The sequence below is a fragment of the Ruditapes philippinarum genome, unplaced genomic scaffold, assembly GCF_026571515.1.
Source record: "Ruditapes philippinarum isolate M1 unplaced genomic scaffold, ASM2657151v2 ctg1018_1_1_1_1, whole genome shotgun sequence".
Taxonomy (NCBI): Eukaryota; Metazoa; Mollusca; class Bivalvia; order Venerida; family Veneridae; genus Ruditapes; species Ruditapes philippinarum.
The window spans coordinates 434,397-458,194 of NW_026857866.1; the positions used below are offsets into that span (position 1 = coordinate 434,397).

At 32.7% G+C, this 23,798-nt stretch overlaps 1 protein-coding gene across 2 annotated transcripts; it reads right to left on the reverse strand.

Moving 5' to 3' along the window:
• Positions 1-205: 205 nt before the first annotated feature.
• On the reverse strand, positions 206-22,302 carry LOC132751301 (uncharacterized). Of its 2 annotated transcripts, none has more exons than XM_060741465.1 (13): positions 22,255-22,302; positions 17,335-17,423; positions 16,959-17,113; positions 14,806-14,973; positions 14,336-14,383; positions 13,760-13,817; positions 13,358-13,422; positions 12,328-12,358; positions 11,552-11,696; positions 11,012-11,131; positions 10,579-10,729; positions 6,943-7,094; positions 206-6,483 (listed from the first exon to the last, which is right to left on the reverse strand). In XM_060741465.1, the coding sequence occupies exons 2-13, from the start codon at positions 17,357-17,359 to the stop codon at positions 1,851-1,853; spliced, it is 5,751 nt and encodes a 1,916-aa protein (XP_060597448.1). In that variant the 5' UTR covers positions 17,360-17,423; positions 22,255-22,302; the 3' UTR covers positions 206-1,850. The 2 variants fall into 2 exon arrangements, with proteins under 2 accessions (XP_060597448.1, XP_060597447.1); XM_060741464.1 differs by having other exon boundaries at positions 11,003-11,131.
• Positions 22,303-23,798: the final 1,496 nt, after the last annotated feature.

A 23,798-nucleotide genomic window follows, 5' to 3' on the forward strand; every position in this document is an offset into this window, starting at 1 on the left:
AAACCCCAAAAGAAACCTCTTTTCACCCAATGAGCTTTTTGCCCTACACTGAACATAGGGAATTTATCTCATTATGTCACCCCAAGTGTGGTCAGAGAGTTCAATTACTACATGCCCAAGGTCATAAATAGGCTTATATGCTATCAATTAACATTAAGCAATGTCAACAACAAACAAGGCAGAATAATTTTATAAAAAAAAAAAAAAAAAATACATATAACAATCCAAATAATAACATGACCTACATGTATTAACATACAAACATTACATTAACATTCATAAATTCTGCTTTGTACCTAAACACTTTAAATCAAATTGGGATATGACACAATATATAACACAGGTTATAATACCTTTAGATCATTTTAAAACCCGAGAACCATAGCGAGACACAGTTGATTTAAACACTCTAAGCTTATGCTATACACAATACATCTTTTACCATGACAGAGTCATCTTAACCAAATGAACATGATTTTTTCAAGTTCAAGAAAAGTACTTAAAATCTAGGCCATGAAGATCAAGACAAGAAAATTTCAATGGCACGTTTTCATATAACTGACCATTGACACTGGTTAAATTTGACCCCTAACAGGTGTGATTTAATTTAACTTTTGCCAAGGTCCAATTTGAAATATTATAACATTTAAGTTTTAGACCATATAGTTTCAGACAATGAAGATTTAAATAAATTTATATGTAAGAAAAGAGAAAACGCCAAACTTGACATTTCTAAACATTTAGAGAAAAACATTGAAGCTAAGGGTTTACTAAGGAAACATTAATTTTTGGTGCAAAATTTCACATTTGAAATTAAACATGTCAGTGTTGTCATAAGCATAATTTCATTCAAGTATGAATCCAATCTGGCCATTCGTAACAAAGTTATAACCAGTCATAGTAAAAAAATCTAGCAAAATTAAAAAAATTTGGCCTTGAAAGTCAAGGCCAGTTATCAGTAATTTGTAAAGGTCAAATTCAGTCTGGTCAACTTGAAGGTCTTGTCCTATTTGATGTTGTGTCCAAAGTATGAAGAAAATGCATTAAAAATATGAAAATTATGACCAATGTTTAAGTTGTGGATGGGAACATGATTGGTATTAGAAATAACTAGAACTGTGTCCAAAGGACACGGATGCCCCCACTGACAACATGTATATGGTGTATAGTAAAAAAATCGACAAAGGGCCATAATTCGGTTAAATTTGGTCCAAGCAAAAATTCCTTCCTTTACTACCATCTACACATTTAGGTTGTTCATCCCTGGAAGTTTAAGCAAAATCTGCCATCCGGTTTAAGAGTTGCGTTCACAAAATTTCTACATGGTATATAGTGAAAAAATTAACAAAGGGCCATAATTCTGTTAAATTTGGTCGCAGCAAAAATTCCTTCCTTTACGACCATCTACACATTTAGGTTGTTCATCCCTGAAAGTTTCAGCAAAATCTGCCATCCGGTTTAAGTCACAAGATTTTGGGACGGACGGACAAGTGCAACGCTATATGCTCCCACTTTGTGGGGGCATAAAAATAAACTTATCAGTGACTCCATTGAGAAACAAATTTTTTCACCAAGGAACATGGTAATATCAATTTGGTAGATGACAATATGGCAGAAAAATACATACCAAAACTTTGGGCCTTTAAGTTTCTGACTAGATTTTTTAAAGATTTCATTTTTCACATTACTCTCCTGTGGCTTACTTTACATTGGAAATCAAACTAGAGATCATTTTTCCTTTTTACTTAGGGTAATATATATTTAATAGTTGCAACCTTTGAACTTTTTGACACTTTTTCTCAGTTGAGTTAATCATCAAAAATAAAAAAATATATATAAAAATACACTAATCAATGTTTTCGGCTCTTTGTCTTTTTCTGTACTGGAGTTGATGTTTTATTAGGAGTACATGATAAGTTTCTCACTACACCATTTACTGATCTTAGTGGACTAAAATCTGAACGATCTTTGTGAGGACTTCCAAAGTTAAATTCAATTTCAGCATCTACTTTTTCAACTCCATCCTTTGGCACAGTTTTCTTCCTTTTAGGTGTACTTGCTCTACCTCTTACTGGAGAGCATATTTGGTGACTACCAACTTTCAGATTCGTAGTATTTTGTTTGGAAGGAGTTTTTCTTGGACTACAATTAAAACTAAAATACACTGATGAATTTTCAACCTTCATTGAAGAGTTAGGTCCCTGTTTCAAAGAATTTTCTATATAACCTTCAACAGCATCATTCCAAGAAGAATTTGAAGTTTTATTTGGAGAAGGAAAAAATACTGGAACATACTTCACAAGGTTTTCCGCTTCAGATTTTTTATCAGTATCCTCAACAACCCATTCATGTTCATCATCTTTAAGGAATTCTATCTCAGAACGTTCCTCGTATGACATATCTGAAGGCAATTTGTCTTCATTTGTAAACCCATCAAAATTTTCATTGTCATCCTCACTAGATAAAAGTTTTGAAATACTGCGCTCACTCAACAGGCTCCAGCTTCTGTTAAGTTTTACTTTTTCACAGTTTTCCTTCTTGTCATCAGTGTTTATAGGTGACCATGTCAATGAAAACTTATCATTAACATTTTCATTTTCTCCTGAAACAGTGGTTTTCTCCGAATGATCCTGCAATAGTCTTCTTCTTGGTGTACAATTTTCAACTTTCCTTCTTTTCCCCTCTGGACAGGACGACTCTGAATTTTTACGTTTCCATTGTCTACGCCTTTCCTCTCTTGGTGTAACACTAAATCCACTTCTTGATTCTTTCTTTGGTTGACATCTCTCTGGGGTTTTTACTAAACCACAAGACTTATTTGTCCTATCAATGGACGTTTCCTGTTTATCCATGTATATTTCATTCTCTGAATCCAAACAAATGTCTTTCGAGGTATTAGCATTTCCATCATTGATTGCCTTTAAACTGTCCACAAAATTTCTCCTTACATTGTTGTTAGACCTAACATTAGAACTATAAACTGATGTAAGAATTTCACTTGCTCCCTTTTTATTACAGGAAGAGTTGTCATCTGATTTATACACTTGTCTTGGTGACCTAATAAATACAGGAGACTTCCTCCTTACCCTTTGTATTTTCTGATTTATTGTCAACTTAAACACTGGTGAGTTGCTCAAGTCATTATCTGTGTCACTGTCATCAACCATCATATCTTCACATTCACTTTGTGCTTCTCCTGATGCTTCACATTTTTCCAATTTTTCATCACAGTTAATAACTACAGAATCATCATCGCAACGGCGCAACCTTGACCTTCGAACTATGTTTAAATCATTCCAAGTATCTTGCAGTTGTTGTACTTCCTTTGGCAAAAACTTGGCCACATTTACAGGTGTTCCTTTATCTGGAATTTCATTTGTCATATCTGTACAAGCCCTAACTCCTGGAACTTCTAATACTCGGTTTTTATGTTTTGACTTTTCAATTTTACTTTTGGTACTTACTATTTCATTATGTTTTATACCTGTTTGCATAAGTGCATTTTTGTCAGTTGTATTAATATTTTCTTCCTTATGTTTTTTACACATTTTCTGATGTTGTTTTTCTGGCATATCACTAAAATCATCAGATTGTTCACTTGATTGCTGACTTTCACTTTCATTATAGTTCACTCTTACTTGTCTTTTTCTTAAACCTCTATCAATACAATTAGATTTCAATGTCTTCTTTGTTCTCAATCTCAAAACTCTACATTCTGCATTTGAAGAGTCACTATTGTAGTCATAGTCTTTTGAATATTTCAGTGCTTTAATTTTCTTAGAATATTCCATTGCATTTTGATCTGTTTCAGTATTATCATTCCCAAGGATATAATGTTGAGTGCAATTTTTAGATTTAACATTTTTTACCACTCTTCCAGACTCAGTTACTTCAGCACCTGTGTTTATTTCTTTATCCCTGTTTTGAACTTCTCTTCCAACATAAGATTTGGTTGAACTGATTTCCAACTTTCTACCTTTTCTCCTTTCCTGCCTGTCTAACATACCTCCTGTATTCCAGGAATCTCTCAATATGTTAGGAATATTGCCACTATCTAACATTGTTTTACATTCTTCAACAGGTACAAATTCCCAAAATCTGCTAGGTTTCTTTGATTTAGAACTTCTCGACTCCTTTTCACACTTACCATTTTCATTAACAGATTCTTCTACATTAATTTGGGAAATCTTTGTTGTTTGTTCACCAAGATCATCATTATCACTAATGTAGTCTGTATCAGTATCTACATATGTCTTCTCACTTTTCCTCCTTTGAGATCTGTCTAATAATTCACCAGTATTCCATGAATCTATTAATTCATTTGGAATGGGAAGATAACTTTCCCCTTGTAAAGTGTTATTTTCCATTGAAACATTACAGATTGCTTCAGAACTGTTCTTAGTTTTCTTAGTTTTCTTTGTTTTCCTGGTACTGTTAAAGTCATTTGTGGAAATATATTTATCATCAGGCAGTTCTTTCGTCGAAGGTTCATTTTCTTGTTCATTCTGGTCAATATTGGTCTCTACAACTTCAGTAACATAATACCAGAATTTATTACTCCTACCTCCTTTTTCTCTCTTACCAGTACTTGTTTCCTGGACTTGCTCCAGATTTTCATTTGTTTGATTTGGTTTGCTACAATTTCTTTTTCCCTCATTGCTTTTATGCTTCTCATCATTAACCATTTTAGATGTCAATTTAGCATCCCTTATCTTAGAGTTCCTTCTTGACCTTTGTGAATCTGAATCAGAAACATCAGTTTCAAACCAAGAACTTGCGGCTTCTAATTCCTTCAATTCTTTTCGTAAACCTGTAAGCTTCTCATTGCGTATTGGACTTTTTTTACTTTCTACAATCGGTTTATAATGCCAAAATCTATTCCCTGCTTTCTTTTTACTTGGTTTAATCTGTTTAAGCTGTGGAGTTTTTTCATTTTCATCATCCCCTTGGTAACCATTCAGAACATTCTCATTTTGGACCTTTCCAAATCTTTTTTTACGATACTTGTTTAAGACCTTGGAACTTGCTATGCTACTTCCAGTCTTCTTTTTTTCAATACCTTTCTTCAATTTTTCATTTTGTCCTTTGACAGTCAGTGGATCTGACTGGTTGCTACTGAAGGAATTACTCCTGGATCTAGATGGAAGTCGAAATAGGGCATTGACATTGTAGGACTCTACTGAAGATCTTCTACCCAGTGATCTTTCTTTAATCCTCTCAGCAAGTGTTTTACAGAATGTTATAACATTGCCTCTTTCGTCATAGCACTGGAAATCTGATGGAATATCCGAGTCAACATCAATATCAAACACATCCTTAACTTTTCTCTCTCTTTTCTTTTCAGTTTCTTTTGTAACTTTGACTTCTGTGCTATTTTGCGTTATTTCTCTTTTCGAACATTTGTCTTTCTTCTTGTTTTCTTGCCGAGGTGAATTAGAAAGTGCGTTATTATCAACATCTCTGTTTGCTTTCTTTGACTTCCTCACAGACTGTGTTTTTTCACAGAGTTGATCAAAAGTCTTATCAAGAGCTTCCTCATTTGAAACTTTAGGCATTGGTAAAGGTCCATCTAAACTTCTTGCAAAACAAATTTCAAAATCATCACTCGATTGTTCAACAGCAGTCCTTTTCTTACCAAAATTAACTATTTCTGCAAAACCAAATTTAATCAATTTATAATCATCCACTACCAAGTCTTCCAACAAAGTATCTTTATCAGAATCATCAACAGATTCAACAGTCATCTTTTTTTTACACTCTTCAACATTCTTCAATGCTTTTTCAGCACATTTTATGGGACTTTTATTGCTCACATTAACAATATTTTGTACTTCCTCAATATCAACGCATTTCTGTTTCTCATCAGGATTACTAGATTTTTTCTTAGATTTTTCAATTGTATCCAATTTTTGCTTACAAGGTGAAATATTTTCCTTATTTATTTCATCACTGACTCTTATATTTTCCCAAGCCTCTTTAGTTTCAATAGCAAATCTTTCATTCAATGATTTTCTTGGAGATGACATTTTGTTACTTTCATTTATTTTTGACACATCCTTATTCATTTCTTCACGTTTCATGGTATTCATCTCTGTGTTGTTTACTTTTTGTATTCCTACAGACTGTCTCAACCTTGGACTTCTACAACCATTTCCATCTTCTTTATTTCTAATCTTTAAATTAGGAGATTTTACCCCTGTATCAGTATGACGTTTTGTTGGCGTTTTTCTAATTTCACTGTCTTTTGTTTTCAGTACATCTGGTGTTTTAGATACATTGACTGATTCATCATTTTTTAAAGTTTGTTGATTTTTTCTAGGTGATACTCTTACAGATTCCCTAGCAACAGATGAACCAGTCTTTAATGGCAAGCACTTTTTTGGCGATGACATTATGGACTGCTTCTGTGGTTTACATGGGGAGTTGATAATTCTATTAGAATCTGGAACAGTCTTCCTAGGAGATCTTCTTACACTATTTTCCCTGAAAAAGCATTAACATTAATCTACTATAACATATATATCAACCTAAAACATAAAAACTTGTAATTTTGCATTTTAAAACAATAGTTATATGGCCACTGTAGAGTTTTACTTATATATAAGATATACATTTGTATATGCCTGCTATCTTTAATTCTCTCTGTTTTAACTTCAGATGACCAATATTCTATCTTGCATATTATTCTCATAATATCACAGACTGGTTGGTGGCCTTGTGATTAATGTGTCCTATCAAACTTTGTGGGTTTCAAGCTTTACTTGTTTTATTACAAAGTCAAGTATACAAAATCTATTTAAATCATTCTATCAAGTCTACATTTCACCTGAAATGATATTTAGTTTTACAAAATGCCACGACCTTGAATTTTCTCTGACTAAGAAGAAATGTTCTAAAAAAAAATCAACTATATCACGATTACACTTATTGAACATATCATACCTGTCAAGTACAGAGTTTCTAAGATGTGCAGCTTTTGTCAAGTATTCAAACAAGAAATGCTGTGTATTTGGTCCTGATTGAATCAGTGAATCCAACTTGTTATAATTAGTCTTTGTCTTTACATACTGTCTATGTTGTTCTTCCAGTACATGCTAAAATCAAAATCAACATTTGTATTTAGTTTTCTATATTTAAGTAAGACATAATAATAATCATGATGCAGGGATCATTCTAGGGGGCGATTTCCGCGATTTCTCGCAAAAATATCACCAAAATCTCAGAGAAATTTGTGAAATGAGAGAAAATCTCGCACGGCAATTTGAGCCGGAAAATGTCTAAACACAATCTAAGGAATGCTAAAATTACACAAAATATGATGAAAAATTCACGATTCCCATCAAGAATTTAATTTCAAATTGTTTATTAATGAAATCGGTGTAAAAAAACTCCAAAAAGTAGTCCAACACTTTGAATTATTTAGCCTAAAATAATTGCCGATCGGAGACCGCAAATTCACCGTACAGAAATAAGGTATGATGGCTAACCTTTATCTATCTGTAAGTCGAGAATTTACACAAAACACTTTTAATTGATTTTAATAAAAAAATTTAGACACAGACTAACATAAAAATGGACATGTCAAAAATAAATCTACCGGTAAAATTTGTCTTCTAAATGTCACATCAACCACGGTAAATTTTGCCGTAAAGAACAAATTTAAAAATTTTGTTTTACGATTCCTGATGAAATAGCCGATAATAAATGTTCTTTTATTGAACAAAAATATTTAATTTTATATAATTGCAATCAGCAACAGCTAGAATTGTGAATGTTTCAGCGGAAAACAGACAAATATTCATTTGTCACATATTTTCGCGATGTCGTGATTAAAAAAAATTCTAAAAGGAAGCCGAGTGTTATTTAAAGGTGTTTTATAACACTAAAAATGATGTTTATGAATAAAAATTACTTTAGTTATTGTTTATATTTGTGGATATGGAGATATTTGTCATTATGTGTTCAGGTATATTTTTTAATGGAGGGAGGTGTGTGAAGAGAATCATAAAGAAAACAAAATGATAGGTTATAAAAATATTCTTCAAATCTCAACAATTACTTCTGTACAGTACAGTGTTGTCCATTAGGAACATTGACTGCAAAAAATAGTTGTAGTAGATATCCATGTATAATTCTTTTATATTTCTGAATAAAGGTGTTATATTTATTTTTCGTAATTAGAATTTTACTATGTTTAAAAAATCACAAAAGAAAAGGCATAAGATGTGTTAAAAAAGTGAAAACAAAAATCACTGTAATAAACAGAGCTACATCTTCTTATATCCTCATTAGATAAACAATGTTTATATGTTCAGTGATTTTTAAAAAGTTAGAAATTTCCATATTTTTAACCTCGCCCACCATGAAAATTAAATCTCTCAAGAAAATCTAATTTCTCTCATCAAAATGTCTCAAATGAGAGAAAATCTCTCACTAAAAATCCTGACCAGGATGATCCCTGTGATGGCAATTACAATATTTTGTAAGTCTTATATCTGTGAAACCCTTTGTCACTGACTATATAAATATACATGTAGACGTGTTTTATAAGGTATTTAAGATTACAATATTTATTTATAAAAACCTTTATCTTTGGTTTATACAGATTTAATTTAAGTTTGATTGTGTAGCGACCAGTATAAGCTTATAGACACACTTTCGAATACGTCCCTGAAACTAACCAGTGCTGAGCAATGAGTGCAGTAAAGTTTGTTACTCAAGGAATCAACAACTTGCCCCTGACAAGGGTTGACCCCATGCAGCTAGCGATCATTAGATTACTTGTCTGATCCTTAAACCATTTGGCCATGCCACCACATCTGATCACCTTTATCTTTGATGATTCAAGTCCCAGAAAGTTTTAAACAAGAGGGCCATGATGGCCCTGAGGTCGCTCACCTGTATATAGGCCCCCCAACCCCCCCCCCCCCCCCCCAAACGTTGCAGGGCCAATTTAACCAAAGGGCTTTTATTTGCACAAACTTGGTAGACACCCATAAGAAGATGTTTCATGCTTAACATCTAAGCTCTAGCTCATTGGGCTATTTAAAAGAAGATTTTTTTTAAGTTTTTACTATACACATATAGTTAAAAACAATGACACCCCTGGGGCCGGGCCAGTTATGACCCCAGGGTTTTTATTTGAACAAACTTTGTAGACACTTACTAGAATATGTCTCATGCTTAATATCTAAACTCTAGCTATTTGGGTTTTTTCAAAGAAGATTTTAAGTTTTTGCTATACACATATAAGGAAAATCAATGACCCCGGCGGCGGCGCCAATTTGACCCCAGGTCTTTTTATTTGAACAAACTTTGTAGACACTCACTAAAAGATGTTTCATGCTTAATATCTTAACTCTAGCTATTTGGGTTTTTTTCAAAAAAGATTTTTTAAGTTTTTGCTATACACATATAAGGAAAATCAATGACCCCCGGGGCGGGGCCAATTTTGACCCCAGGGCTTTTATTTGAACAAACTTGGTAGACACCTATTAGAACATGTTTGATGCTAAATATCTTAACCATAGCTCTTTGAGTTCTTTAAAAGAAGATTTTTTAAGTTTTTACTATATGCATATAGGGAAAATCAATGACCCCCCCGGGCGGGGTCAATTTTGACCCAAGGGCTTTTATTTGAACAAACTACACTTATTAGAACATGTTTAATGCTAAATATCTTAGCTCTAACTCTTTTGGTTCTTTAAAAGAAGATTTTTTAAGTTTTTACTATATGCATATAGGGAAAATCAATGACCCCCTGGGGCGGGGCCAATTTTGACCCCAGGGCTTTTCTTTGAACAAACTTGGTAGACACCTATTAGAACATGTTTGATGCTCAATATCTTAGCCATAGCTCTTTGAGTTCTTTAAAAGAAGATTTTTTAAGTTTTTACTATATGCATATAGGGAAAATCAATGACCCCCCGGGGCGGGGCCAATTTTGACCCCAGGGCTTTTATTTGAACAAACTTGGTAGACACTCACTAGAAGATGTTTCATGCCAAATATCTAAGCTCTAGCTCTTATGGTTTTTTTAAAGAAGATATTTAAAGTTTTTTCTTTCGGTTGCCATGGCAACCAGAGTTCTGCATGGAATTAAATTCTTTGAACAATTTTTAAAGGTGACCACCAAAGGAACATTCCTGTGAAGTTTGGATGAAATTGGCCTTGTGGTTTATGAGGAGATGTCATTTAAAGTAAAAGTTTATGGACGACGGACAGACGCCGGACGAAAAGCGATCACAAAAGCTCACCCGGTCACTTTGTGACAGGTAAGCTAAAAACTATAACCTTATATGTTTTATTGAAATTTGTTTTCTATTAATTACCACATTAACAAGTATATCAGATATTAAGTCAACTTATGTTATGCTTTTTAAGGCTGGATTTAACTGAAGGTCTTTTAAAAGCCAATAGTGGATTTTCAAGAACCATTTAAAGACTGTACAAACCTTTGACCTTAACCTTTGACCTGAAATTTCATATAGCAGGAATAACCAAGTGTATCTACATATAAAATTCATGACAATAATTACGTTTTTCTTTCATTGAAAAACTGGAGCTAAAATAACTTACCTTATCTAAATCTTCATATTTGACATGACAACATTCGCAATATCCTCTCTTCCTTTCCTGCTTCCTTTTTAGTTCTTTCCGTCTCTTTAACTCTCCAGCTGTAAGGATTCTCCCTGCACCAACATCAGACTCTGATTTTTTCACACTTTTACTGTGGTTATAAGAAACAAAATGAGTTGAATAATTGAATATTAAATGATATTTGAAGGGAGAAGAATCTGCAACATTAAACTCTGTGCTGTTTTAGCATATAAAACTAGAGATGAAAGATGCACCTGACTATTTTTTCAACCCATATAGACCTACTGACTTTGGGTGTGGTTGACAAGAACTTATCAAAGTGCATCCATAACCAAAAGAAATAAAATCTTAATCCAAAAGGAAGAAGGTGATTTATGACTCCATGTAACAGTAAATAACTTACTCTACTAACGGTTTAGTTGTACTGTCAGCAGAATCACACACATCTTTTTCCTCTTGTGGCGTGTCTTCACTAGGTATATCCACTTGTGCTGCCAGCAACTCCCCTCGTTCCTCGCGTGACTCATCGCCACTGTAAATACAGATACACATTCATGTTTAAACTAGTTAAAATCAATAGAAAATATCCCTAATAGTGACAGATCATTGAATATTTGTATAATGTTATGTGATATTAAAAGGTAAAATTAGAAGCACCTTACTTCATGATGAGTGATTAAGACCACTTTGCCCCTCAATGCTGTGGGTAGAAACTTTTGATTCTTTCATATGAGAAAGCTATCCAGCTAGCTTTTGGAAGGTTGGGGATCTACTTGGGTGCCTACTCATGCTTGAAAAATACACAGAGGAGCATCTGAGGTCTTCCTCAACCAGTAAAGGTTAAAGTTGACAAAAATGACCATAATAAACAATGGAAAGAAGTATAAATCCAATAAATGTCTCAATTATCATGTTAAATTTACTTTGTAAACAAGAAATAGTTTGACATTACCCTTTTATAAGAGTGCCATCAAATGGACAAGAGCCTTTTGGTGTATCAACATTCAATCTTGGCCATACATCAAGTTCCATATGAAATGGTCGGTAACAAAAGTTGTCTGTTTCCAGCTTCACATATGGTGCCTTTAACAATTTGTCTACAAAACAATACAATATGTTATCAATGATTTCTTTTTCAAAATAATGGCATCGATTGTTTTATTTTCAACAGTAAAAGTTCCTTTATGGTTTCATAGCTCAAATGAAGATTTATCAACATTGTAAGTTTCAAAAAGCATTATTTGTAAAGATATTACCAAATTTACATTTCATGTTAATTCAGGGAGGTACTTGGAAATTTATTTTCGATAAAGTCTAAGCTAAATTTTCAATAAGAAATGAATGCACATATTTTAAAGATTACTAATAATGCATGTAAACATATGCAGTACATATTCTTGGATGTTTGGAAATTGTTTTAGAAAAATAATTATGTACATAATTATATAAAATTTCACTAAAATGTTGCTACATCCTTAATGACAACATACAGGATCTTTAAAAAAAAAAATAATATCAACAAAAGTTTTAATGTTGTAATGGAATAACCAACAATCAGAAATATGATATAAATCTCTTCTTTAAGTAATTCCAGTGCCGTATATAAATGATTTGCATGTTTAAGATGACATTATTCTGCCATCATGAATGAAGTTGTAAATTAACATGCTACTGAAAAACAGTGCTTTCAGCTGGCTCTATCAATACCTGCAGTCTCAACATACTTACATGAAGATACACATTTTGACTTGATGTTTTTCTGAAATTACAAACAAAAACACATGTATATACACAATGTTATAATGACTATATAGCTAATAACATTTAAGCAGTATTTGTAATGAGAAATACAGATTAATTAAAGTACTTCTTTTATTGACATGGAATAACAGGGTACTTTTTAAATGTCAATCTTTTCAATAACATGTCATGAAAAAATACATTGCTGACATGAATTTCATCCAAACTGACAAAACTTTCAAAACAAAGTCTAAAATAGAGGATTAGATTTTTTCCGTAACTTGGCAAATGTGGGTTTTTCCAAGCTAATCCCACGGTACAAACAAGCTTTTACCGATATAGCTTCACCGTGCACTACCGGTCACAGTAGATTAGTCAATCTGTTGCTCTTATTTTTTTCGAACTGTTACTGTTAAAGTTTGTTTGTACTCCAGAATTGGCTGGGAAAAACCCAAAATATTCTTAATTCCAATGTCTATTGTAAATGTATCTCTTTGCATTGTCAAGATCAAGATTTAAAACAAGCACTGGTCGCAGCCAGCGCTCTATACTTTTCACAGTGCTGAATAGTTAAATAAAAGCAATTTAGAAAAGGGGGCATAATTATGCAAACATTCTTAGCACACTTATCTGCCCTTGATAGTCAACCAATATATCTAGTTCAGATAGAATACAATAAAGTTTTTGAGAAAAAGGCAAATATTCTAAGTCAGAAAAGGGGAAATAATTATCATGCAAAATTACTTTAAGGATTATCTGCCCCTGAGAAATGTATTTTAAATTTGATAATGGACTAGTGCTCCAAGTTTAAAGTGTGAATCTGATGCTTTTTGAGATTTTTCCTTCAGAAAAACTGGTAAAAAAAAAAGATACTTAAGAGAGCTATGGCTCTTGTGCACTGCACTTCTTCTGAAAACAATCTGTCCCTGTATGAAGTTTCAAGATGATATCTCTTATATATCATGAATTGTGTCCCAAATAAAAATTACATAAGAAAATTTTCAATAATGTTCAATACCTTTAATGTTTGTCTGGAAGACTTTGGTAATTTTTTCAGTTCTATTTCAATCCATTTGATTGCTCCTGAAATATATATATAACAGTTGTTTTGTGTATAAAATATATCAAAGAACAAATGAACGTTTAATTCAAAATAAGAGAGCCATAATCTTTTAACTACAAATTTTCTTCTTCAATAGGAAGGACCATTTTCAGTGTGTGATTCCAGGCAAGTAACAAGATCTAGCACACAAATCAGTTTGCGAAACATTTGTACATTCAAAAAGTCATAAGTATTATCATCAATAACAGTTACAATAAGCAAGAGCGATCAGTAATCACATGACGATGTTGCCTCATGATAGTCATTACTCGGCCAAAAATTATTCAACCTATAAATATTATAAAACACCTAACATACCTTCAATACTGACAATCTTCACACCCCATTTCTCAGCATTATCAAGCAAAGTGCTAGCCTGTTTACATGGAGAATTAAACATTATGTTAACTTTACAAAACCATACTACATTTACATTGCAAAATGCCACTTCGAAAATGTGTACTTACACAAATTCAGTCCATTTATAAAGGGAAATGTGTTAGATAAAAACTAGGTCAGGTAAGACAATCATTGAATTCTGGGGGTCGCTCAGTCTTGACTGTTATCAAATTTATTAAATTCTAATATCAATTTGACTGAATGATCATATAAGAATTTGACTGAATGATCCTATTAGACCAAAACTGAACTTTTTCATCACTAGTGAAGTATACATTTATAAACATAGACGTTTAATGAACATTTTATTTAACGGTGTAACTTTCACAGATAGGCTTATTTTCCTATTTCAAATAATATGCCTATTTTTAAGTAATAAAGGCCATCAAAAAATCTACAAAACCATATGATGGCCATCATTATTAAGGATATGCTAAACATTGATCTGAAGCCAAGCAATAAATCTAATTCTAAAATAAAACTGCCTGGTCTTACCTGTTTTGTATATCTTGCTTTCTCTAAAAGAGCCTTCCCTCTGGTTACCTTAAATGGAAATAAAACATTTAAACAAAAGGCTATGATATAATCCATAGATCGCTCACCTTCATTTCTATTGCTAGAAAACAGTCAGAATTCTTCATTACAGAAATAGTAATTGGATCATATTGAGGTAGGCCATTATCTGTGTCATGATTGGTAACTTTTGTAGTGATCCACTAGACAATGTTATATAAAATATACCAAATACCTTAGCTCTAGCTTAAGTAGTGTAACCCAAGAAAATTCATAATAAAATTTTTTCTTACTTATGTCTGTGATCACAAGAGGCTTATTTTGACCCTTGGAGAAGATATAAATATGTAGAAAACCACAAGATATTGCTACATTCCAATTATTAAAGACCAGGGAATTGCAGTATGTCTTACAAGAGCAGAGGGAATTAACTTTGATTAAAATTAACTTACTGAAGCGACTTTCTTGTCCTCCTTGAAACCTGGCGAAGGTGAAGGGTCACAGTTAAAGGGACTTGGAGTTGGACTTTCATCTGCACAGGCATTGGCAACTTTCTTCTTTGGGCGTGGCTGACTTGTTATCAGGTAATTTATATCACGGCTGACAAAATCTTCAAGAGTCTGCAGAAACAAAGCAATGATAGGCACATAGCAAAAGATATCAGCGAGTGATTTATAACATAACTGAAGATAAGATTTTGTGATATTGGTTATCACAATTTTAGCTAAATTCAATAACAAAGCTATAGTCAATTACAGAAAATTCTGTGAAAACACAATAATTTGACCTTCAAGGTCAAGGTCATTTCACAGTCAACATCAACATGACTGTACCAATAGCATAATTTTTTTCTTTTAAATACTCAAGCTCAAATAGCCATGTTAAAGTTTACAGAATGAACGACAGTTAACCCAGTGTTCTAGATAATTATTTTTACTCAAGAGTCAATACTCTCTGTTTTTTATACTTGAGAGTAAACTGCCAGTTTCTGGCCAAATGAAGGAGTAAAATTGACTCTCAGTTTTAAAAACTTGGGAGTCAATTTACCGCATATTATGATACATTATAATTTATATTTATACATTACAGCCTGAAAAAAATCAGAAATTGCTCTCAGTTTATAATTTATCAGAAATAGCAGCATGGCAAGGTATCATTTATATTTAGGTTTAAGGCATATTATAAGAACTTGAACCATTTTTATGTGAAATGAAGTAAATGTATACATGCAAACAGTTGTGACCTACACTGTTCAACTCTTTAAGCTTGTGGGCTAATAATCAGCCATTTCTGTACCAAATTATATGTTGAGATTACTGTTTTATGGACTGTAAATTATCTAACATATAAATGAAATAAAATAAGGTGTGATGTATAACTTAGTTTCATTGTATTTTTTCTTTAAAAAAAAGAGGAGCTAGGTACAAAATAAAAGGTTGCAATTAATTTATTTTTTACCGTTCAATGTTAGACTTTTGGATGTTGAGAACCCCTTCTCTGGCCCATTTTCCACCCATTTTGTGCTTACAACACAATGCACATTTCAAACGCACTACATTTTCCACCCATTTTGTGCTTACAACACAATGCACATTTCAAACGCACTACATTTTCCACCCATTTTGTGCTTACAACACAATGCACATTTCAAACGTACTACATCTGGCGTTACAGACAGCCACGGGAAACCTTTACACCATGATTTGATCGTAGCATCTAAATTATGCTGTCGTATGACTTCTTTTGCTCTTGCAAACAATAGTCAAAATTTCTTCAATAATTAGCTGAATTACACACTGAGAAGACACTGGGCTTGTTTACACGGTAGAATGTGTCGAATTTTCGTTGTTTGGGTTTCGAACAAGATATTATCAATGTATACAACTTGATAATTTGATAAATTTGACAATATTTTTTCGTCTACTTCAATAACGTGACAGACGCTTGATTTATCTGATGTACATCTATTACCGAGCGTCTCAGTGATACAAAGTTGACTGGTTTACAACTATAAACCCAGGCTGAGAAAATAACACACCTTTATAGAACAGTACGCTAACCAGTCAGTCATTTTTATCGGTGTCAATGTAAACATTGCCTACGCCAAATTTGTTCCACTAAATGCGTAAACTGTAATCAATAAATCATTATGCGTAAATATACGCCAAAATAATGACAAAGCTGGCGTATCCTGAGTATTTGCTTGCGTAAATGACGCCGATACGCACGCTATCTCTAATGCTGTTAACCTATTATTTATGTAGCCACATAAGTATCCTCTTGTTAGTACAGACAGATGGAAGGACAAACATGACAGAACCCTAGTCTATTAATTTTGCACTCTAGAAATTAGAGAGCATAAAAAATCCTGGCTAAAGCCTGCATACATATATAAATATAACATTTTTTAACATACAACTATTACTAGAAATTGTGATTCATATATCAATGTGCTCAGAGAGAAGTATGCTTGGAAAAGGAGTATCTTTTGACACATTAAAAACATAATGTACATAAATTGTGTGTCACATGTGCAGCAGCCAGGTCCTCCCTGATTTCATCCAACACGTATACAATTACAACAGCCGAGTGATTTATTACTTACAGCTCCAAGTTTCTTTAAGTCTTCTCTCAATTGTTTTAAATGTTTGCTTTCTTTAACATCTAGGTAAATGGTCTTTCCAATCAAAGGCAGTTTCACATTAGACTTGAGAGTTTTTGAAGGATAGCCTAACTTTCTTCTTCCCTTTGGGCTTAATTCTGAAAGAAAAGAAAGTATGTTTAAAATCACTTCTTGTAACTTTTCGTGTTTATTCTCAAGTCTCACAGTCAAACAGAATCAAACAAAATTATTATAATTTAAGTTTGCTTACCGGTACCCCATTTCAAATAAATTTTCATTATTACATATTCTTTGCAATTTACTAAAAATCCTTTTATTGGATAGTTACAAAATAGAATAATAAAATAAATGTACTTACTATATTTGGCTCCCTGGTTGTTCATTTCAAATTAGTAGTTGGACCTATCAAAATGAGCCACAGATGATCCACCCCAGTTACATGCAAGTCTGTAAGGATTATGAATTAAAAGTAAGAAAAAAGGTAAAATAGCACATTTTTCACTTCAGTTCCTGTAATAAAATAACAAGTGTTATACTGTGCCAATAAACCAATTATTTAGTGTGTACTGATTTGAAAAGCATGCACATCTGCTCATTTTAAGTGTCTTCAAAATTTTGGGGGGGGGGGGGGAGGTAGGTAAGGTAGTAAGTGTCTTGTTAATGTTACAGACAGTTCACCACTCAGAAAGTTCACCCCTCTTTTTAAGAAATTTGATTGAGACGATTCACCCAAGTGTAGGACAGAAGTCCTCCTGGACAATAGCCCTCCCATCCAAAAAATGACAAGGCTGACAGAAGCCCTCCCGTGAAAATGACAGAGTGGACAAAAGCCCTCCCATGAAGATGACTGGGCTGACAAAGCCCTCTGCAGCAAATACATATATGTATGTTGAATACCTTTTTCTTTTCAATGCACTCAAAATATTGAAATTGTAATCATGAATATTTTTGTTTTCCATTGGCATAATCCTGTCTGTATGAGCTTCAGCACATTCCTGATAGGCATCCAGTGTCTATTCTAGGACGCGCGATTGCGCGATTCACGCTAGTATTCAACAGATCGCGCACAATTCAAAATCATGTGCGTGAAAATCGCGCATCTATAAAAAAAGTTAATAAAACCGTAAAACTTTCATCCCGCATTATATTTGGTTGTTTTGTTTACATTTACACCGAAAACCGAAGGGAGGTTACTGTAAGCTAATTATAATAATTTAGTACCGTATGGTACTGGTTACGTGAGTTGACAGAAATTAACGGAATGTTCCGTATTGACCGGAACTAGTGTGCTTAGGTCTGACAGTTGGGCGCCATTTTAGTGTAGTAAATAATCAAGAAAAATTAGGCAATTCCTAGCTTGGCTACGATCTAGACGTGAAAGATAGTTCGATTATTTGTATTGCCAATCCCTTTATAATCAATCGCGGCAGTTCTGTAATAATTTGTTTTCGTTTAAAAATTCAGGGGGGACAACTTCTGCTGCCTTAAATTAATATTATCGTTTTAAATAATTATTTCATCGGTTGAACGCCTCAGTGTAAACTTAATGCAGACGATTTAACATTGGCAGTTTATATTGGCGCCCTTTGATTTTGAAAATCGCCCCCTTTTTTGAAATAGAGGGGGGAAAATCACCCCTATTTTTCAATTCCTAGAATAGACACTGGGCATCTGAATAATAAGTACTAAAATTTGTAAGGGCATATATATTCATGTAATTATGAAATGATTACTTCCATGTGAAATTAAGATTAATAGAGTAATTATTGATGAAAGGTTTAAATTAACTAAAACTTAAGTTCAAGACAATTATAGTGTGTATTTAAATGTGACTTGTTTTTTAAAAATATCGGCATTTGTGTAAAATGTTACCACTTGTTAAACTTTTCATAAAGGTATATTCTGAATGAAAGGTGGTTCTAGCGCATTGAGTCATTCACAATCTTAGGCCTATTGAACAGAACGACAAATATATGCCGTTGAACCGTATTTTCGGGGGTTAACGTTTTAAATTTAAGCCACCGTTTTTAAATTAATAGTAAGTGGAAGACAAAAAACATCAACAGTAAGTTAAAACTATGACAAACAAAAAAGGAACGTTTAAAATACGAAAATAAACTATTTCAATAATAAATCCTAATCTTTCTACTTTCACTATCGGTAGTCTGTGTCGCTCGGAAGCTGTCTCATATTTTCGGGGATTTTGATTGGATGGCCTCGTTTCGGTAGTTACGTTGCACACGCTCAAATTCTATACTGCACTCAAAATATTTCAGGACATTGGTTTAAGTTAGGCATAAGTCGCGGTGATGAATTTTTATGCGGAAATACGTTTTCAGGTTCTTTTTTGTTGCGGTGTAGTTGAAAATAACGTATAAAAATGAGAAAAGAAATAATTATAATTGAAATGACATTGACAGAGAACATGAAAATCTTTTGACATTCTTTTTTGATAGTCCAGTCAAACGCACGAGCTGTCATTCACGACCGGAAATGACGCCACGAAAATATGAGAACCCCCGAAAATATGAGAACAAGGCATATGCCATACATGTTACAATTGTAATATATGGAGTGCATTTGGAATAAAACTGATACTTAACATACATTTGTATTTTTGTTATGGGAGGGCCTTTATCCATTTTGTTTATTTCATGGGAGGGCTTTTTTCCGCCCTGTTATTTTTCTTCAAGAGGGCTTTTGTCCGGGAGAGCTTTGTCCGTTTCCCCATAATTTTCATCCCTCATTTTAAACTTATGATTTTTTTCTATTTTGGGATTATGTTAAATGTGTAAAACTGTTCAATTTTGATTGAGTATATTTACTGTTTTAACATATTATGTTATAATTTCATGGAAATAACATCCACGGTGCATATCCATATCGGTACCCTCTTTGCGAAATCAGCTGAAACGGTACCCTCTTTGTACATGCACAGGCCACTCTCTGCTCAAAACAAACCTGCGATGGATAACATGCCAGTAGAAATTCATTGTAATAAGGAAAGGAGGTATGACACGTGGAAAAGATGTATATCCCCGTACTGCCTCTTTCCGATCAGCTAACAGATTTTTCAACAATAACTGACAGTGAAATTATATATAAAAAAAATTCTCTTTCAATTCTGCAAATATTATCATTTCAGCTAATAAATGCACCAACTTTTTAAAATTTTACTTGAATTATTACTATGAATCGAGGACAAATCATTACTGACCCATTTTCCTGTTCTTCAAAATTTCACAACCACTTTTCAATCAGTTAACAAAATATAAACTGTACCACATAAAAAATGTCATACAATGTTAAAATATAATTAGTTCTGTATTTTGGAGAAATTTTGACAAACTCAACTTCAGATAAATGGTAATAAACAATTTTAACCTAATTATAATGCCGTTTTTCAATCTAGATATTTATTTGCAGTGGTAAAGCTGTCACAATTGGGGTATGGATGTACATTTCAATTTGCATAACAGAAAAAGCATGTTCTTGTGAAATTTTTAGGATCTTAGGGTCTATATGACCCCATTCTAGTGACTGCTTACTGAAAAGTTATCACAGAGAATGTTTTTCCTTGGTTAAGTGACTGTTACTTTACTGATGTATTACCTTCAAATTAAGAACTGTATGGTAAAATATGTACATATTAAAATTACAGCTTTTGAAGTGCAGTATACATTATGACTTCATGATATTGAAACAGTTGTCCAACTTAATATCCATTTCTGCAGACTGACAAAAAACTGAGTCTGTATATCAATTATTTTTAGAAAATTATTGCGATTTGTAACTGTGTAAATAAAGGATTAGTGGAAATCACACGTTTTACATATTTTGAACTAAAATGCTAGCATTTTCTTTTTTTATCGCCTAAATTGACATTGCTGCTAATAAATTTAGTCAAGGGGAATACAAGATGTGCTTACAGTTTGGTTACATGACAAATAAGGTCAAAAATAAAAAAATTCTAGGGGTGATTGAAAAGGGAAAAGAGTCAACTCGGCCCTATACCAACTCGGCACGGGTCAACTCGGCACGGGTCAACTCGGCCCACTTTACAAAAATATGTTATTACGTATTAACTTTGCTCTGCATGTTGTTAAGGTAAATAAATAATGAGAAATATCTTATAATGATATATAATTACACTTTGAACTGTCGAAATAAGTACATTTAGATTTTTTTTAATTTATTTGTCTTGCAGATTCGATAAAATTAATATAAATCTAATAAAAATGTGTTTCCTTAGATGCATTTTGTTTGTAAAGTAATATTAAAAAAAAGAAAGAAACAAAAACGTGTTTACTTCATACCATATGCTTCTAATTAATTGCAGGTGGTCACTAATCAAATGAATGAATGAGTCAATCATAATTATCACCTAATTAATCGTACATAAATTTTTTTAGTATTACTTTACAAATACTTTTCATAATTATGAGAGATTTTTTTACAAACATTTCCATGATAGTAATTATTTTGTGAGCTATACATGACAAAAAAAAGCAAACGTGGCTATTTGTTACAGATTATTGATTTAATTATCGACGGGTATAAGTTGCATTTTAGTACCTCTGAACAAGTGGCGACTATAATATACATGTATTGATTTAGTGTAGATATGTCGGAAATTAACTGTATCCCACTGTAATCTTTGTGTTACCTATATCATTAATGTACAGTGAGATACGCAATCAGTTATCTTTACTCGCATTCTACGGATAAGAGAAGCCTGTCAATCTATGTATTATAAATAATTACAATAATTACAATAAATAGTGATAAAACAAACTTAAATATTAGTAATTGAAAAGTGGGCCGAGTTGACCTGTGCCGAGTTGGAATAGGGCCGAGCTGACTCGGGGGCCGAGTACGTTTTAGGGCCGAGCTGACCCGGATTCATTGAAAAGTGGTTGTGATTGAAAACTGGCAGTGTGTGGATATTGAAATTTTACTGTATGGTTATCCATCGCAGGTTTGTTTTTAGCAGAGAGTGGCCTGTGCATGTGCAAAGAGGGTACCTTTTCAGCAGATTTCGCAAAGAGGGTACCGATATGGATATGCACCGTGACATCGTTTTCGGAAAAGTTTTAAAATAAAAAAAATTGAAAAGAACTTTTCAGCATGTGTAGAGAAAACTCGCTTTTATATTGCGGAAGGAAACCTTGGACCCTGAAATGACCCTAGTCCCTGATGCAAACAAATTCTAGATAGATAGATAATGCTTTCAAATTGTATCTTTGCTATATATTTAAAATATCAATACTTTGTTTACCCTTTTTACGCCATTTGCCGCCAATTCGTATTTGTTAGTAAAATCAAAATTGATTGGACGAAAAAATTAAACGAAAACTTACGCAAAAACACGGAATGATTTATGCTCAACTTTGTCCTAATTACCGAATAGTACTTTCAGAAGTTCAAGAATCTCAACTCAGAATAGTAGATCTAACAAAAAAATCTATGAATACGATTAAAGAGATGATTTTAATTTAAATATCGTTAACTTCATACAGTACAGACATTTCAACCAAAGTCATGTTTTCAATACCTTTCACTTTTTAGAGACATAACGCAGGTTTCTTTTTTATGAACACTTAAAGATCATTTAACTCAATTTCTATGGTTTTCTATCATAAATATGGTGCTCAAATGAAGATTTATCAATATTGTAAGTTCCTAAAAGCGTTATTTGTAAAGATATAACCGAATTTACAATTCATGTAAATAAAGAGAGGTAATTAGAAATTTATTTACTATAAAATAGAGAAAATAAGAATCCCTAAAGAAAGCCCAACACACACTATTGAAAATGTTGCAGGCACGGTTTGATGGACGGTACTGAAATGTGCAAACTAGTACTAGTGCAAACTACCGTCCACGCCCCGTAGCACCGGCTTAAGCAGAATTCAACATTTAACATGAACTGGTTCAATTTTGAAACAGATGTATTCATATGGCGGTTATCATGAAACCTTCAATGTGACACTAAGTGCCATTCCATGAAAAGCGGCATATGGTCCCCAAATAAAAAATATGTCTAAGCCAAATATTGAACAATAAGAAGTCTAAGCCAAATATTTCAATAAGAAATGAATGCATATATTGTAATGATTACATATAATGCGATTGAACATTTGCTTTACATATTTAACATATTCTTGGATGTTTGAAAATTATTGTAGAAGAATAAATATATACATTTAAAATTTCACTTACATCCTGAATCACAACTAACATGATCTTTAAATAATCTCCAATTTTATGATTTTGGATTTGAAACATGTGATATGTAATCAATACTGATTAAAGTGGCTTAGACCACGATGATATTTTTGAAACAGCAATTAAATATGTTCATTTACATTGTCTTTAATGTCGTGATTAAATGTAGTTATATATAAAAAGTTTCAATTGCATGTTAACTGTAAATTGTCAGCACGATATATGTTTAAATGTTAATAAAAATATATAGAAAATTGCCTGGAGTTCAATATTTTATCAAAAATTACTGAAAGTAAAAGAAATTGAACAAGTGAAAGGTTTATTTGTTTGCTGAAATATAAATGTTTCCATTAGAAATAATAAGGGGTGAGTGTGAAGTGTTCAACAGATTTGGAGTTCGAGTTGGGGGTTGAAATATCCTTACGGATGAAATGTCTTCAAAATTAGACGTAATTTACCTTACGAAACATAATATAATCATGGAGTATTTATTTCTCCAATTAGATATGCCAGGGGTGCAGTCATGTGGATTACTTTAATGAACGCAATAAATTTACTCGCAAATTTCTTCAAAAAGACCGTTGCTACCATAAA

Coding starts and splice junctions, on each gene's coding strand:
- LOC132751301 (XM_060741464.1), bottom strand. CDS start 17,359: ATGAACAACCAGGGAGCCAAATATA. Junction 14,384..14,805: donor AGGACAAGAAAGTCGCTTCA/GTAAGTTAATTT, acceptor TTTCCATTTAAG/GTAACCAGAGGGAAGGCTCT. Junction 12,359..13,357: donor CTTCCAGACAAACATTAAAG/GTATTGAACATT, acceptor TTGTAATTTCAG/AAAAACATCAAGTCAAAATG.